The sequence below is a fragment of the Nannospalax galili genome, unplaced genomic scaffold (assembly GCF_000622305.1).
Source record: "Nannospalax galili isolate Female #2095 unplaced genomic scaffold, S.galili_v1.0 scaffold158, whole genome shotgun sequence".
Lineage (NCBI taxonomy): Eukaryota > Metazoa > Chordata > Mammalia > Rodentia > Spalacidae > Nannospalax > Nannospalax galili.
Genome location: NW_008345290.1, coordinates 7584980 through 7603622, shown reverse-complemented (window position 1 = coordinate 7603622; position 18643 = coordinate 7584980). Strand labels below are relative to the sequence as shown.

General features: G+C 37.4%; 2 protein-coding genes across 2 annotated transcripts in view; one reads left to right on the top strand and one right to left on the bottom strand.

The window, feature by feature from the left end:
* The window catches only part of Jazf1 (JAZF zinc finger 1), a 353771-nt gene extending 350050 nt beyond the window's left edge, over nt 1-3721 (top strand). Inside the window, exon 5 of the mRNA XM_008841519.3 lies at nt 1395-3721. Coding sequence (XP_008839741.1) covers nt 1395-1571 — 177 coding nt within the window. The 3' untranslated portion in view covers nt 1572-3721. The remainder of the gene's footprint in view (nt 1-1394) is intronic.
* Nucleotides 3722-5420: 1699 nt separating this feature from the next.
* The window catches only part of Tax1bp1 (Tax1 binding protein 1), a gene marked incomplete in the record, with an annotated part of 66319 nt that continues 53096 nt past the window's right edge, over nt 5421-18643 (bottom strand). The window contains 5 exon segments of the mRNA XM_029567565.1: nt 5421-6046; nt 6837-6919; nt 13198-13282; nt 13504-13561; nt 14423-14594. Of these exon segments, the coding sequence (XP_029423425.1) occupies nt 5845-6046; nt 6837-6919; nt 13198-13282; nt 13504-13561; nt 14423-14594 (600 nt within the window).

Sequence of the window (18643 nt, the reverse complement as noted above, 5' to 3'; positions counted from 1 at the left end):
ACAGGGTCTCCCTGTAGCCCCAGTTGGCCTGGAACTCATTATGCAGACTAGGCTGGCCTTGAACTGAGAGATAACCTGCCTCTGCTTCCTGAGTACTGGGATTAAAGATGTGCACCACCATGTCCGGCCCCATCCTTATTTTCAATAGCAAGTCTCCCCAGCTTCTTCCCAAATAATGAAGTGTGTGGAGAGATACTACTTTAACAAATTCACTCCCACTATATATGCACTGTAACCGGGCATCGTGCTACTTACTGAGCAATGGCAGAAATATGTATTGTCATCTGTGAACTCATAAAGGCATCTTATGAAAATGGAAGACTGGACCCAGTAAGGTGGTATGTTAGGAACAGCTTAGCCTTTTAGTAACCTGTGCTCAACACCACCAAGTCACAAGTTGTTCCTTCTCTTCCCCTATTCTCTAATCTGGCAATTAGTGACTTGGAAATTAAGACATGTTCAAATATCACCTCTGCTGTTTAGTTCTCAAATCACCATGAGCCTGTTTCCAATGTTTTAACTGGATGAGCAATATTTACTGTTTAGTTTATTAAACTGATTAGGAATCGACTCACTACCAGAAAACATTTTGATAAAATATTAACATCCAGATTCTTAACATCCCTTGCTAAGAAATCCAATCATATTTTGTTAGTCTTAGGACAAATACATAAAATAACTAAAGTTTCCAAAATACATTTGTTTTCAGTACAGTACCTCATTAAAGTCAGGGCCTAGTCTGCCCATGGCTCTTAACACAACTATGCTGAATTAGGGCAAAATTTGGGCAAAAAGTTGTTTCCATGGTAGCATCAGAGAATGGACAAGAGACTCCAAACAAGGTGTGGTGGACAACTATTCCACAGTGGTCTGGAAGCCGCATGCCAGGCACTCAGTTTCCAAATCAGAAACTTACAGAAGTCTTAACTCTGAGACCTGCCATTTTTTTCTTTAGAAAGATATTTTGTTAGCCATTTCGAGCAGATACTTAAAGGATTACCCATTAACTCTCTTCTAGAAAAATTAATTGTTCTGGAGAAGTAAAACTTTAAGCTAAAGAAACTCTGGCTACTTTCTTGTGCAGTCTGTGAGCCCAAAATATATTACATAAAACTTGAAGAAACCTGTACTTTGATTTTCAGAGTAACTCAGACATATCTGCATTTCCTTTATGTATGACCTGGTGTATACAGTCCAGGACCAACAAACCAGCCTGTCCTGAAGGGCTTATGATTGAAGCTCATGAATGAAGCCCACCCTCTCTACAGAGATGCCATTCAGAAGTCTTTCTGGGATCCGGGCCCATGCTGAGGTTTGTCCAAGTGTGACAGGACATTCTGTGACTCAGGCTAATAGGTAAATTTTTTTTTTTTTTTTTTTTGTCTTCTCCACAGAATGTGAATGGCATAAAGTACCACGCTAAGAATGGTCATCGAACACAGATTCGCGTCCGCAAACCATTTAAATGTCGGTGTGGGAAGAGTTACAAGACAGCTCAGGGCCTGCGGCACCACACAATCAATTTCCACCCCCCGGTGTCGGCTGAGATTATCAGGAAGATGCAGCAATAACATGCTGGTCATAACTGTGCCAAGAAATTCTCACCAGCAGTTGCTGATTTTGAAAACAGCCACCTTTTTTCAGGGGAAGCATTCAGCAACCCTTTAATGAAAAGAATTAAATGCATGCTTTAAATTTTTCTGTAATTTTGGAATGATGTATCTTTGTAGAGTTAATGATTTTGTACATTTGCACATGTAATCATCATACCCATTTTCATTACTTTGATATAAGGTGCTAAACAAAAAAAGCTCTAGGTTCTTCAGCACATTTCCCCCAACACAAAATAAAACTGAGGGCCTGTTACATATTGTTCAGTTGTACTGCAGTGGTATCAACTGGGGGAGGAGGGCTGGTATTGACATGTTTTTCAAGATTGTAATGTGATTGAAGTTCTTCAACACATCAACTCACATATAACCAAAATACCTTCATGAGCAAACTGGTTACCATGCCTTACATAATGGAGTTAGTATTTGTGAGTAGAAAGACTTTAGGTAATGGAAATATAAATAAGAATAAGAAAGAATGTTTAACATAATATGCTAAAAATATTTTCATATTTAAATAACATGCATAAAAGGTGTGCTTTTGTGTTTTCTATTATCTTGCAAATCCTTTGCCCTTTAAAAAGATGAAACTCTAACACACAGTCATTGAGTGCCTGCTGGGTGCAAGAGATTCAATTTATACCTAGTGTTACTTGTGGACAAAGATACCAGTTTAGTGAAGTACTTTCCCCTGAAATCTGTTAGGAAACACTTTGAAATACTTAAATGCAAATTTTGCGTGTGTGAAATTTAGTTATAGCTTCATCATCAGATGAGGTGTTAAAGCACTTTGTAGTTCTCTATTGCCAACAATTTAATGTTTATATGTTGCCAGTTCTTGCAACTACGGCCCTAACAGATCTGTGGGTTGCAAATCGGAAACAAAATTCTAAGCATGCTTGAAAAAGGAACATTTCTATTAAGACCCCTATGGCCCCTTCTTCGTGCTCATTGTGCTTGGACTTCTTTTGAAGAAATTTCCATCACACTGTAGATGTCTGCAACCTCATTAGAAATGTCTGTTTAGCTTTAGAAAACATTTTGCCAGAAAATGAAAATAAGCCTTACTGACAATTAAGTGCTTCTTGCAGCAGGTGGTCAAAGCATAGACTAATCCGACCACTGAGAATGACCTACATCTGGACCATTCCTTAAGTTTTTCTCACCGACAGAACCATCATGCCTTGAGTATTCTTTTCTCCCAAGTGCTATTCCTTAAGAGTTTACCAGTTGCCTAATACACAACAAAAATTGCTTTGATACAGCTAACTGCCCACAGTACAAACTGGTGAAATGTGAACTCAAATTCCCTCCAAAATAACTTTCACCCCACATTCCTATTTGATGAAAAAAGTGACTGGGGAACAGGGGTACCTCAATTTTCCATATTATAAAGACAGTTCTCAATTCTGTTAACAGATAGTTAAGTTTCTCTATTCCTAAATTGGGACTCTCTCACAGTGAGGAATTTAAAAGTATAAAGACAATGTCCACTAAAAATTTCCTCAGCGCTCCTGAAGAATAGTCTTTGTCTTTAAGCCCATGTGTTGTTATAGGGTGATCTGGACATGAGAATCCACTAGTTGGTGCATAAGAAGGCCCTACTTGACTATTCCATATTTACCTACAGTTGACCAAAAAAAAAAAAACTAAAAAAAAAAAAAGAAAAAAAAAAAAAAAAAAAAAAAAAAAGTTTCAGGCCAGCAATTATTAGTTAGCTTTGCTCTTTTTAGTGCAAGAAACTGCAGGCTGGATCAGTAGTTCAACAGCTAAACATCATAAAAATAGTCATTGTGCATGTTAAATTTCTTTCAATGATAAAACAAAGTCTGATTTCTATTTACTTATTCATTGTGACAGTATTATTAAACAGGTAAGGATGGGAATATTTTGTTATACCGTGTATAGTGAATGTATTGTACCGTGTCTGTGAAAACTGTGCTTTAAATTATATTTTCGTATGTTTTGTTGGGGACAGAGCACATTAAGTTTGAAAGCAACAGAAGTTTTAGAACTGAAGGCAATTTAATCAAAATTCCTGTCAAAAAAAGCTGCTTAATAAATGTAAATAAAATCACATTTAAAATAAACTGCCTCTGACCCAAAATAAATATGGCTCTTTATTTTAATTTGCATCCATTACAAAAACCAGTATCAAGTTTACTGTGGGAACTAATCCACCTGTTCAGTGCCTTGTTCTCTTAGGCTCCCAATTATTTTAGAGAATCTAGAGGATGCATAAAGATTTTATTCCCTTAATGTTTTGCTTACTGTTGTATAAATAATAAATTACTTATCATAAGCTTGGAGCTAAACACTTTTAAAACATAAAGTTCAATGTTAGCAAGATGAATAATCTCACTTCACTAATAGCAGTGTTATAATAGTCAAAGAGTACTTTTAGGTTAGCATGGGTCATACTAATTAACTGCAACAGAAACATCCATAGTGTTGAGATACATGTACACATATCTGTGTGGAAGCCAGAAGTCAATGTCAAGTGTCATTCCTCAATCACTCTCCACCTCATTTTTGAGACAAGGTCTCTCACTGAACCTGTAGCTTACAGATCCAGTTAAGACTGGCTGATCAGCAAGCTCCAGGGATTCTCCTTTACTGCTTGCTTCCCTAGTACAGGGCATATGCCATGAACATTTTTACATGGGTGCTGGGAATCTGAATGCAACAAAGCAAGCGCTTTACCAAGTCATCTCCCCAGCCCCTTGCTGAGGATATTTTACCTAAGTATATTCAGTGATAAAATTTATAGGAAGCTAGGCTGGGCATGGTGGTGCACACCTTTATTCCCAGCACTCAAGAGGCAGAGGCAGGTGGATCTCTGTGAGTTCCAGGCCAGCCTGGTCTACATAGTGAGTTCCAGGACAGCTGGGGCTACAGGGAGACCCTGTCTCAAAAAGACAAAAAAAATAAAAAATAAAAAAACACTTATAGGAAGCTAAAACGAGTGTCCAGTGCTGTTACTGCTTCCCAGGACCACCTAATAGCTGCCATCTGAATGCCTCATATTATGCCCTCAAAACCTTTTTAAAAGGATTCAATTACACAAATTCTGTTCCTACAAATACCAGCAACCTGGTATGTTCACAGTTCATGTACAGCACTCCAGAACCCAGAATGCCACTAAGTCTGAATGTTCAGTTAACAAGTTAAATAGGTTAACTACTAAAGCAACAAATCGAAAGTACTTTAAATTCGTAACATTCACACTATAAAAAGAGAAATATAGTTCAGAAATTTAAGGCCCAAAACCCCAACATGCTAGAGTAATGAAAAATGAATGCAAATTTGTCAATGTTATTACAGTTCTCTAAATATGTATCTTCTTTAATGTTATTGAACACTGCACAGCAGATACAACTAAAGAAACCAATTAGTTTGAGTTTATGAATTCTATTTTTAATCACTGACTGAGGAATGTTTTCACTTTATACTCTCATCAAGACAATGTAATATAGATACTGATACATATTCTGTCATCTTATGCCACAAACACCACTTACAAGGTCATTTAATGAGAGCAGATAACAGATGATTTTAGTTCATTTTCTCATAATTTATAAATATAAATTCAATATAGTTTAAAAATAATCATCCAGATTACGCTAAAATCTTTCATAAAATTAACAAAATATGCCTTGCACTACTTCCCAAAGCCAACACCTCACATATGAAAGAATGTCTTCAAGCATGTGATCTCATTCTATGTGTAGCTTCTCTGAGATTTAAAAAACTATCATTTCATGCATTCATTTATGGCTTTTCTATATCCAAAGAATCACTTCGCAAAACTGTTATGATCAATGCGTTTTATTACATAATATTTAGTAATCATGCTCAATCAACAAAGTCAACAGAAACTTGTAAACATTCTACTAGGTAATCTAGAACACTATTACAGATAGATTTTTTTTCAGTTTAGTAACATTAAAATAATTCTGTGTCTTTTTTCATTTTTCTAACTGGGGAATAAATAAAGATATAAACATATAAGAGCTTTTCTTAAATCAAGTAAGATTAACAAAATTAAAACTGTATTTATTGATAAGTCAAAGATGGACCCTGGCCCTAATAATACCAAACTCAAAGAAGCTCTTGATCAGAAAAGTGCAGAAAAGGGTGCATGAAAGTGATACTTTGTAGTCTTCCTTATCCTTAGTGGTCTATTTGAGGTGATTTCTTTAAACTTCTAAATTGTACTAACTCATAATAAAAGCTAGTCAAAGTTTAGAACATTCTGATCAAAATGGGTCTGAACATGCCTTTCAAACCCCTGCTGATTGTAGTCAGGAGGAAACTGCTCACTGCACATTGGGCACACCTTCCAGTGGCTTTCAACATGTTCCTCAAATTTGCTCTGATCATAGTTGGGAGGGAACATTAATTCACACAGGGGACACTTCTTGTGAACATCAAAGCTTTAAAAGAAAATAGGAAAATGAAAGAATTACATATTTCTAGTAAATTTGTAATAACAATTGTCAGTATAAGGTTATATTAATCCTAGTTGGCTGAAATTCATAGCAACTTGCCTTCAAAGTTGTTAGAATGTTTAGTTAACCTTTTTGGTTTCTGCTTCTAAATTCCCGATACTGTATACAGTAGCTGTGTTTTTATCAAGCTACTAAACCCAGTTTTACAATTGGATTGACAGCTCCACAGTTTTTGTTACAAATCTGCCAAAATCGGACATTAAATAAGGCTTAGTAACCAAAAGTTTTCCCACTTTTTAACTAAAAGAAAATGCTTTTGTAAAACTCTAAGAATGAATACAATGCACAATTTTCCAACAATGTCTATTTGGTTTAATAGTTAAAGAGTTTTGGGAGCCAGAGAGATGGCTTAGCAGTTAAGAACGAGTCCTGCTCTGGCAGAAGATCAAGTTCAGTTCCCAGTACCTATTGGGGTGGCTCATAACCACCTATAATTCCAACTCCAGGGGAGCTGATGCCCTCTTTTGGATTTTGCAGGCACCTGCACTCACTTGCACAACTCCTCCCACCCACCCACACATAATTAAAAATAAAACTTAAAGGCCTTTATGCCACTGGTTTTTCAAAGGATTACATGTGTCAGAATCATCCAGGGCAAAGTCTGACTAGCTGGGCCCTTCACCTTGAGTTTAATTTCTGTAAGCCAGGAACCACATTTTCAGAACCAATAGCCTTACATAAGCCCATGGTAGTTCTACAAAGGAAAAAAACTTACCTGGAATCAAAGCAAAAGCCTGCTCCATGACCACGTAAATGCTGATTTGCTGGATCAGAGGCAATGGGCACATTCTCATCTTCCTGGCCAAAAACAAAAAGAGAGCAACTTTTTAAGAAAAGTAAAATGAACTACAAATTCTTTAATTCAAATAATCACATACTGACACTAAAAAAGGAAAATCACCCAATTAAAGTTTTGCCTTTACTATTACTTGACTTTCACATAAAAACATGTTTGAAAAGTTTTTTTTTCAATACAGTATTCCTCCCTCATTACAGGGCATATGTTCCAAGGTCCACAGTGGATGCCTGAAACTAAGGGTCATAGTCAACTGTTTTAAAAAGTTTTTTATACATGCCTATGACAAAGTTTAATTTACAGATAAGGCATGGTAGGAGGTTAATAACAAAATTAAGTAAAACAAAATAACATACTGTGACAAAAATTAAGTGAATCTGATCTCTATTCATAAAATATTACATTTCACCTTTGGAAGAAAGCACTTTATGGGTATTTCTTTGGCATATCCAAGTTGCCAGCACCACTTCTTAGTGCTTTGGGCTCATTATGAAGTAAAATAGGATTACTTGAACACAAACATTAATCTGAAAATAGAGATTTCTATATACAGGGTGGATACACTGGACAAAGAGGTGGCTCATATCTTGTATGAATTTTAGCACACTACTCTGAACTAAATGCAACTTAAAATTGAAAAATTGTTTCCAGACCACAGGGGACTGCATTTAACTGAAATCACAGAAAGCAAAACCGTTGATGAGGAATGCTACTATTAAAAGTAGGATTCAGTAGAGACATACCATGCCTATTAGTGTGAATGAAGCTGAGACCAGTAGAACTTTCCAAGCCTCTCCAAGCAAGCAATCGTACTGACCTTTCATCATTCTAATAGACAGGAGGACCACTTTCACAAACAACTTCAGTCTGCCTTTCTGTTCTATTATTCTCATTTAATAATTGTTCATTTTCAAGGATCTGGTAAGATGCTAACACACTGTACAAAATACGGAAAGCATAAATACAAGGAAACTAATATGTGAGTTTGTCTGTCTATATATTCTTGAGTACACATATTGGCAAAAGGCCAACTGGAAACCCATTAAACAGAGCAATGCATAAAACTACAAGCCACACAATTTTAATGGTTTTAATTGCAAAGTAAACAATAATTTGGATTCCCATGATTGCATCCTAGTAGTTTGAGAAAACTATTTAAGCAACATCAACAGCCAAACACGGAATCTCATTGGAAGCAGTCACCTTCTTTATTCTTCTTAACAGCTATTAACTGTTCTTGTGTTGTGACCTAATACCACTTAACCAGGCACCAGTATGCTCTGATGAATATATCCTTTGTTACTGGATAGTCAAGCTTGCCCCAAAGAGCTGCTATGAATGAACTAAACAAGCATGCTCAAAAAGCACAGTTGGTAAAAAAAAAAATACAGTATGAATTTCAAAAACCAAACTGAGTTCATGGGGGGAGGAGGGAGAGAACCACCCACCTATTATCTGGGAATGTTCCCTTCTTGAAGTTAAGAGGAGTGAGACTTTCCATGCTTATTACATGAAGAAATGTAGGGAGGAAGGGAGGGAGGGAGGGAGAGATTGAGATTTCCACAAACTGTAATTGTGCAAAAAAGAAAACAGGACTGATATGAGAACCTGAGAAATTGAGGGATATAACACACGTATTTTACAAGCTTAAAAAATTAAATCTTCTGGTAACTATAATCCGGGTAGCTTTAAAAAAATTTTTTTTTTTGGTCTTTTTGAGACAGGGTTTCCCTGTAGCCCCAGCTGGCCTGGAACTCACTATGTAGACCAGGCTGGCCTTGAACTCAGAGATCCGCCTGCCTTTGCCTCCCAAGTGCTGGGACTAAAGGCGTGCGCCACCATGCCCGGCTGCTTTAAAATTTTTATGCACAAACAAGAATTTTGATTCTGTATCAGTTTACTCTAGCCCGCAGGTTTAGGACTTCCAGCAACAATATCTGAAACGAATCTGCTTATTAACTACATAATAGAGATAATGGAATTTCAAAGTTTTTTGATAGTTGAAAAAGAAAATAATTCAAAGTTTTGAAACATTATAGAGGATGGGAAAAATTACAGCATGTTTTGATGTTGTAACTTCTGGAATTCTTTTTTTTTAATTAATTATTTTTATTGTATGAGTGTTTTGCCTGCATGTTAAGTGCGCCACCCCCCCACCCCCGCCCCCATGTCATGCAATGCCCACGAAGGCCAGAAGAGGACATCAGATCCTCTGGAACTAGAGTTAAGGATGGCTGTTAGTCGCCATGTGGATACTGGGAACTAAACCCCCATCTTCTGCAAAAGTAGCCAGTGCTCTTAACCACTGGGCCATCTCATCAGCTCACTTCTAGAATTCTTAATGCCAGATACTTAAATTAGACTACAACTTTCTGAAGGCCAAAAACAACATGGAATCAAATAGCTCATTAACCTACTTTTGCTCATTTTAAAGGAGATAATGGTTTACAACAATTTTGTGAGTGTTCATATTTCAATCAATAGTGCAGTATACTGCAAGTGAGATGCCACACTTAGTTATCAGGCATGTTAACACTGCTTCTTAAACACCTGATTTGGGGGTGGGGGGGGCTTAAAAGCAGTTTATATTTTCTAAGCCACAAATTGGCAATATAATCCTATCATTGTTATTTTTTACTTCATAAAAGGGAAAGACTCATAAGTAGAATTCTATAGCTGGGTACTATAAAATATGCCCATAACCCTAGCACATGGGAGGAAAAAGGATCAGCATAAATACAAGGTCAGCCTGAGCTATGTACCAAGAAATGCATCTCAAAATTACTAAAAAAGAAAAAAAAACATTGAATTCTAGATGCTATAATGAAGAACAGCAACTTCTCATGAAATGAGAAATCACTTATTTAGAAAATAGTTTGAGCCACAAAGGTCTTCGAAGCAGCCAACTGGCAATAAACTTTCTCACACTCTTATTGCACAAAATGTTCAATCAGATCTCCCCTCATGCTTACTGCCATGATGAAGGCATTCTAGGACCACTTTCTGATGAACAGTTCATATGCTGGAGCCTTCTGAAGAGCATTCTTCTCAGAGAGGGCTCCAGTCAAGAACCCTGAGTGTTTTATCTGCCTTTGAGTTGAAATATATGAACTCAGAAAAAGTGTTTCTTTTTATCATATTTATATGGCAGATGGATGTCAAGTAGATTAATACCATAAATACTTTGAGAATGGCCCATTATATTTTAATTTTTATTTTAATTTTATGTACATATATTGCCTGCATGTATCCAAGTGCATGTGTGTCATTCAGTGCCCTCAGAGGACAGAAGAGGGTGTTGGATCCCCTAGAACTAGAGCTACAATGGTTGTTGGCCACCATGTGGGTGCTGGGAACTGAACCCAGGTTCACACCACACTGTAGTGATTCCTCAAAAAGAAAAAAGAAATTGCTATACTATTCAGCAATGTCACTTTGGAGCATACAGCCAACAGAACTGAAAGCAAAGAACTGAAGAGATGCCTACATAGCCATCTTGATAGGTAGCATTATTCCTAATAGCTGAGGATGTGAGAACAAGGCAAAAGTCTATTAATGAATGCATAAATCAACAAAATGTGGTATTATCCACCCCATGGACTATTCAGCCTCGTTAAGGAAGAAAAGCTGGGTGCAGTTACACATGCCTATAATCCCAGCCCTTCAGGAGGCTGAGGCAGGAGAATTTGAATTTAAGTCTGAGCTACACAGCAAGACTCCTCAAAAATTTTTTTTCTTAAGGAAGCCAGTGAGATGATTCAGAGTTGGTAAAGGCACCTGCTGCCAAGCCTGACAAAGTTTGATCCCAAGGACTCATGTGATGGAAGGAGAGAACCAATTCCTCCAAGTTGTCCCCTGACCTCTGTGGCATGCATGGGCTGCGCACACATTCACGCATCCACACTAAATTTTTTAAGAAAGGTAATTCTGACAAATGTTTACACTACAAAAGCTCCTTAAAGCCATTGATACTATGAAATAAGCTAATTTTAAAGACAAAATACTGTTACAGTTTTTTATTTGATCAAAATACCACACAGTTTTGATTCCAGTTACAGAGACCTAGAGTAGGCATTCAAAGAGACCAAGTAGAAGAGTTGCACTGACCACTTCAATTATCAATCCCTTTGTAAGCAGCTACCAAAGATACAGATGGTGCTGCTCACTTGGTAACTGTCCTTAACTCCAATTCCAGGGGAATCCGAAGCCCTCTTCTGACCTCTGCAGCGTTGCACGACATGGATACATTCATATACATGCAGGCAATACACTCATACACATAAAATAAAAATAGTAAATAAATTTTTTTTAAAAAGTAGGTTTTCTTTTGGCCTTAGAGAACGTTATGGATGAAAAAAAATCACTAAAATGATGAAGGCTATGAACTGAGGAAGTACAGGAACCTCTGGAGTAGTGCTATCTAAAAGGTGGTTAAGAAGTACAGCTTTCACAAACTGAAAAAGTTCTAATTCTATTTCTACTTTACCAGTACCGTGATCTGGGACTAGCTAACTAGTAATAGTGGCAAATCACCTCTTAGAACTACTCTAAAGAACAAATGAGTTACCATATACACAGAGTCTAGGCACTGGGGTCAGCTGAAAGAGTAAGACTCTTTCAAAAGACTCTGACTTTCAGTAAGACTCTGACTCAAAAGTGTCCACTGGAGCCTAATGGCTACTAATCACTTCCACAACAAAGAAACAGAAGGAACAGACCAACTCAAATTTTCTTTCCATACTCTTACTAAAAACTACTTAATAAAACTCCTTTATTGTAGGCTGGAGAGACAGCTCAGCAGTTAAGAGCACTGGCTGCTCTGGCAGAGGCCTGAGTTTGAGTCTCAGCACCCATATGGCAGCTAACAACTGTCCACAACTCCAGTTCCTGGGTATCCAACGCCCTTTTCTGTCTGCCCCCCAGCACTGCATGACATGGGTGCACATACATATATGCAGGCAATACACCCATACACACAAAAAATAAAACTATAAATATTTAAGAAACTCATTTGCAAGTGATTTTTGCTGTTACAATGACAAGAATTTTAGAAGTATATAAAAATTACTTTCTGTCTAGTGTGAAAAATATTCTGATTACAAAATACAATTACTCCAGGTATGCATATTAAGAGTCCTTCTATCTCATTACCAAATCTAAGCATGTCAGCAAATGAGCACAAGACTAACATTGCTTCTCATGGGTCTGCAGGAGGGCAAAGCACATAGATCAGAAAGAACATCCTGCTAATTAAACCAAAGCAGATGACTAGGAAAGAGAAAGTCTTGTCACATGTAACATCTGTGCCAAGAATGATCAGATTAAATATGCAAAATGTAAAGGTGTAAAAAAGCAGTAAGATGATACTCTAGACCTTAAATAGTCTACAAAAGTTCTGACAGTTTTCCTAATTATTCCCAGTAATGGACATACAGGCCAAAAGGCAGGAGGGAGAAATACATTTTTCTTTATTATGAGTGCTGAACACTAGGTCTAAAATCATGCCTGTCTGAACACTGATCAGTTTCTACAAAGGTTAATAGCAATTAAATGCAGCAAACTAGATTAAATGAGAAACAGGTCATGATACCACTGTACTTGCAAAGAGCACGATAAACCATTTCCTTTAAATTTATCTTAATGCACAGGAAATCCAAAAGAGTTTCCGTGAAAAGAGACTATTTTCAAAAAAACAAACAAACAAAAAGCCATTCTGAGGAATGTATTAAATGGTTAAAAAGTGACTCTTAAAAATAGTATTTTTTAAAAAGTGACTAACTCAATTATTGTTATTATGTTGCTGCCAGAGTAAGAACTATTACATAAATACTAAGGACGTCTAAAAGGAAATTTCCTTAAAAAAGAAAAAAAATACTACATGGGAAAAATAACAAAGGTTATGTAAAATTTACAGTATGATATAAATATTACACTAAAGACAACAGTTTTATACTTTGGTATGCATCGTAACACATTGTTTCTTCTTTTATTAATACAGAGCATGAGGTTACCTGGGAAGTGATAATTAGAATTAAACTAAATACAACCTCCTGAGCTCATTCTCTTAACTAAATCTTTACTTTAGTATATAAATCCTAACATGTAAGCCTGAAAAAATATTATTTGGGTTTACAAATTTAAACATATGCTTCTCAAGAAATCAAGAGGATAAACCATGAGCAAATACAAAGTCTCCAGTCTTTTCATATACACATCCTTTACTCTCTACCTAAGCCAGAAAGCACAAGAGGCAGGTTCAGACAATTAAAATTCAATTTACTTTGCTGTCCTCAGGGTCTTCTAAACCATCAGGCCGACTAAGGTTTCGAGCAGGCTGGCTGCAGACAACATTGTCTTCCCAAGAGGATGCTTCTCAAGAAATCAAGAGGATAAACCATGAGCAAATACAAAGTCTCCAGTCTTTTCATATACACATCCTTTACTCTCTACCTAAGCCAGAAAGCACAAGAGGCAGGTTCAGACAATTAAAATTCAATTTACTTTGCTGTCCTCAGGGTCTTCTAAACCATCAGGCCGACTAAGGTTTCGAGCAGGCTGGCTGCAGACAACATTGTCTTCCCAAGAGGGGACTCGCACAGGTGGCCTTTGGATTTCATCTGGATAAAAAGCACCATCTGCTCCATCTGTAATAAGAATTTTGAAAAGAAAGCTTTAGAAAAAAAAAAAATGGGAGAAGACGAAATCAGTTATGAAAATTATCACCTCTGCATGTAAATATGATGAACAGGAGCTGGCAGCATGGCTCGGTGGTAAAGTGCTCTCCAGGAGCACTAAAGGCCCTACAATCCCCAGCACTGCAGAGAGGGAAGGAAACAGAGGGCCATATGGACACAGTGGCACATGCCTCTAGTCCCAATATTTGGGAGGCTAAGGCAAAACAATCGAGGGTACAATGACAACCTGGGCTACAAAGCAAGGCCTTATCTTTTAGGTTTTTATTTTGTTTTAATTAACTTATTTATTTATTTATTTATTTATTTATTTATTATTTATTTGATCTTTTTGAGACATGGTCTCCCTGTAGACCCTGTTGGCCTGGAACTTGCTGTGTAGATCAGGTTGGCCTTGAACTCTCATAGAGATCCGCCTGCCTCTGTTGGGATTTTTTTAAAAGCCTGTTCCACCACTTCCAGCTCTTTGTTATTTGACATTTTTAATTTATGTGTATGAGTGTATTGCCTGCATGTAAGTAGGAGCAGTCGTCATGCAGAAGAGAACATCAGATCCCCCAGAACTAGAGTTTCAGATCACTGTTAGCCACCATGTAGGTGCTTTTAACTGTTGAGCCACCTCTCCAACCCCAGTTTTTTATTTCTAACCCACAATTCTAGAAACAGTTTATAGTAAGCAAACAAGACTAGGCATTCATGGAATACCACTCCTAAATGATGTCCATAGCAGTACTAAACAATAATGTGACAAATTCTACAAATGTCAAACAAATCTTAGATTCAGCTAACCCCAAGCCAAACTACTTTAATAACCTCTTGTTTCCTGTGCTGCATAAGGGTTGCCATACTGCAGAACTGGCTGTGCATTTGGCAGTGTTGGGACAAGTCCATTTGGCTCTGAGCATGTGTTGAGACATCGTGAGACCTGCTGGGGGGTCTGACCATCCATCTTCCTTCCTTTTGGATTTTCTAAACTTTTAAGTTCCTAAAATTATAAAACAAAGACAAATAAGAAATCAAAGATTCTATAAGGGTGGCATTAAACATTTATCCAAAATAAAACAAGTTTAGGTATACAGTTGGAGAGGCTGGCTGCCTTTTCCCCTTCTCTCAAAGCGCCTTTCACATTAAAAAAAAAAAAATCAGAAGTCAGGGTAAAGCCCAATGTACATTCAAATTTACTTGTACCAAAAAGTACTCATTATTCAACTAATTTAGGGAAAACTATGAACCTCTTACTACAACAAAATTTTAGTATAAAAAAGAAATCAAACACTTAAAATTTATCATTTTTTAATACTTTATTATTTTTATTTTATGGGTATGAGTATATTGTCTGCCATGTGTGTAAGTGCAATGCCCACAGAAGTCAGAAGAGGGCACCCGATTCCCTGGAACTGGAGTTATGGATGGTTGTTAGCCATCATGTGGGTGCTAGGCATCGAATCCTGGTCCTCTGCAAGAGGAGTCAGTGCTCTAAACCACTGAGCCATCTCTCCAACCCCAAATTAAAATTTATTTTAAGTATTTTTATTGATATTTGTATTTTATATGTATGAGTGTTTTGCCTGTATGTACATGTGCATGTAGCACCCATGGAGGCCAGTAAAGGTCATCAGATTCCCCTGGAAATGGAGTTACCAGTAGTTATTAGCTGCCATGTGGGTGGGGGAGCCAAACCTGAGTCCTCCATAAAAGCAGCAAATGCTCTTAACCACTGAGCCATCTTTCCAGCCCCCTTAAAATTTATTTTAAAGGCTGGACACGGTGACACATGCCATTAATCCTAGCCCAGCCTGTTATTTTAGCCTTGGAAGGTAGAGCTAGGTAGAGACAGGGGACCCCTAGACAGAGTAAGCTGGATAGGGAGATTTGCCATATACACTCTACAGCTCTGGACAATCCAGGATGATTCCCAAAATCAATCTTGGGCCTCCATATGCACGTATCACGTGCATGTGCACACTAACACACATGCTTGCACACATGCAAACATACATACACAATTACTCAAAGACATTACAAAACTATAGACCTATGCATTTGTAAAGACTGATACAAAAAGCAAATCAAATCCAACACTATTAAAAAAAAAATCATGACCTAACGAGTTTTACGAGATTATGAAGTTAAATATCTAAAAAGAAAAAATTAACATAATTCTTGTTAGCAGAAAGGAAAAAAACATATAAACTCGCTCTGTGTAGAACATTTTATAAGACGCTACAAACTACAAAATTCATTTCAGGTTTTTTAAATCTCAGCAACCTAGAATAAAAAATAACTTCCTTAACTTGAAAACATGACTCAAAATCTATAAAACTATAAGATAAAAAACTAAAATGATTCTACTGAAGATAAATATAAGTAAGGATTCTGCCCTATTTCTGTTATATATAAAACCAGTGAATTAAGACAAGGTTAAGATTAGGGCAGACAGATTAAAAAGTAAGACCGTCATTAATCAAATAATTATACATATAAAAAGAGCCTATGGCTGAGAAGCTAGGAGAATAAGTGAATTTAAGCAAGGTTGGAAGACACAAAGTCAATAGGCAAATCAACTGTATTCATATACATGGGCAACACACAACTGGAAAATGAAATTTTTAATAATTCTATTTAGAGTAGAATCAGTAAGAGAAAATGCCCAGGAAGTAAACCTAACAAAATATGTACAAAACCTACACACTAAAAACAATACCACAATACGGAGTACAATTAAAAACAGTATAAACAAGCCAGATGCAGTGATGCATGCCTTTGATCCCAGCACTTGGGAGGTAGAGGCATGCAGATCTCTTTGAGTTCAAGGCCAGCCTGATCTACATAGTGAGTTCCAGGCCAGCTGGGACTACAGAGAGACCCTGTCTCAAAACAACAAACAAAAACAACAGCAACAAAAAACAGCACAGACAAATGGAGAGATACATACCAAGTTCACAGACAGAAGACATTTTTATGGTACTACCTCCCCTTTAACTACAGATCTAATGAAATTCTAATCAAAATCCCAGGAGGCTTCTGAATTAACAAGATTATTCTGAAATGGAAACACAAATGTCCTTAACAGCCAATATTTAAAAACAATATCCCAGGGCTGAAGAGATGGCTCAGTGGTTAAGAACACTGGCTGTTCTTGCAAAAGACCTGGGTTCAAATCCCAGCACCCAAATGGCAGCTAACAACTGTCCATAACTTGAGTCCCAGGGGATCGACAGCCTCTTCTGACCTCTACGGGCATTGCATGGCACGGGTGCACTTACCTACATGCAGGCAATACACGTATACACATAAAATAAAAATAAAATTTTTTTACAAAGCTTAAAAAAAAAAAAAACCCCACAATATCCCAGCATTAGGGAGGTAGGGGAGCAGAATCCCAAGTTCAAAGCTAGTGTGAGACACAAAGCGAATTCAAGGCACTTTTACTATACAGTAAAAACTCCTGTCTCATTAAAAGCTGAGAACATAGTTCAGTGGTAGAGTAGACCTGCCTAGAACGCAGAAGGCTCTGGGCTTGACTCCTCACACATCATGAAAAAAAAAGGTCAAAAAATACATTAAAAATATAAAACACCAAGGGGTGTGGTGCAAACCTATAATAATCTCAGGGTAAGCCAAGAGAGTTTCAAGTTGGCTTCAAGTGAGACACTGCCTTTTAAAAAAGAAAAGAAAAAAGGCAGGTGCTGAGACACAGCTCAGTGCTAGAGTGCTTCCCTAGTATGCCTAAGGACCTAGGTTCAAGTCCCAGTAAAACAAACACACATGCACACGCTTAATGTTAAAGAATATTTTTTAAATAGTTCTAATTTTTCTGGCAATATTTAATAAATAAGAAAGATACAGACAGTATTGAAAGGGGTTGTAACTTAATAGGAAAAAAATGTTCATTAAAAATGATACTGATCAGCAGTAAGAACAAATGAACTTTTGAAATTTGCAGGTAAATGGATGGAACTGGAGACTGTTATACTAAGTGAAGTAACACAAACTCAGAAAAGCAAGTGATGTATGTTATCCCTCATTTTCGGATCGTAGTACCAATCCCTTATATGTGAATATATATCCTGATATAACACCAGGAGCCAGGAAAATGGGAAGGAAACACGGAGGTAAAGAGAAAGAAAAAGCCTGAAAGGGGGATAGTAGGGAACAGACTTTTTTTATTTGGGTGGGGGGTGGGAAAGTGAGAGTGTTCAGCTGGGAGGGTACTAAGGAGGGACATACAGGAGTCTGTGGTGGTGGAGGAGAGGGGGAACTCAGGAGAGATGGGGTGGTGGGAGACTGGGGAGGTTGAATGGGGGGGAGAGGGTAGAGATGAATGGATTTTAGGGGGACTAGGGAAGCCAGAAGACAATCTGTTGGCTCCAGGACCCCCTGAAAAATGCACATACATTAGTGTTTGTTTTCTGCACATACATTAGTAATGTTTTCCGAACATTAGTGCATGTGTACACCCAGGGGCTGTGTGGCAAGGAGCACAGTTCCAAATAGGAGAGACCTCCCTTCAAAGGTTGGTCAGAGTGGTCCAAGAGACTTGCAAAATAACAAGCTACTGCCGGAGCTCTTGGTTATCTCCCAGAAATGGAAAATAAGTCCCTACTGCTAAAGACAGACTTCAGACACAGGTCTTGAAGCAATGGAGCAGGAAGAAACCTGGACGCCTTCTACCTGAAGTTTAGCTTTCATAGGTCTAGAGGATTCTATGCAAGTTGCTAAGGTAGAAAAGTCAATCAATAGTCCAACTCAGCCCTAAAGCCTAATAACCATAATGACTGGCATAGCGAAGTACCTCCTCTATTGGTGCAGTAGTGGCACTGTTTTGGGGGGAGGTAATCAACAGCTACTAATTGAACTTAGCCCTCTCAATGGGAGTGAATTCATGGGTAGCACTGTAAACACAGTCAAATATACATGGCTAGAAATAGATTCTATAGAAAACCCTACCTCTGACATATCTCTAGACAAATGAAATTTCTTTGGGAGACATATATATATATATATATATATATAATTTTTACAGACAAGTAT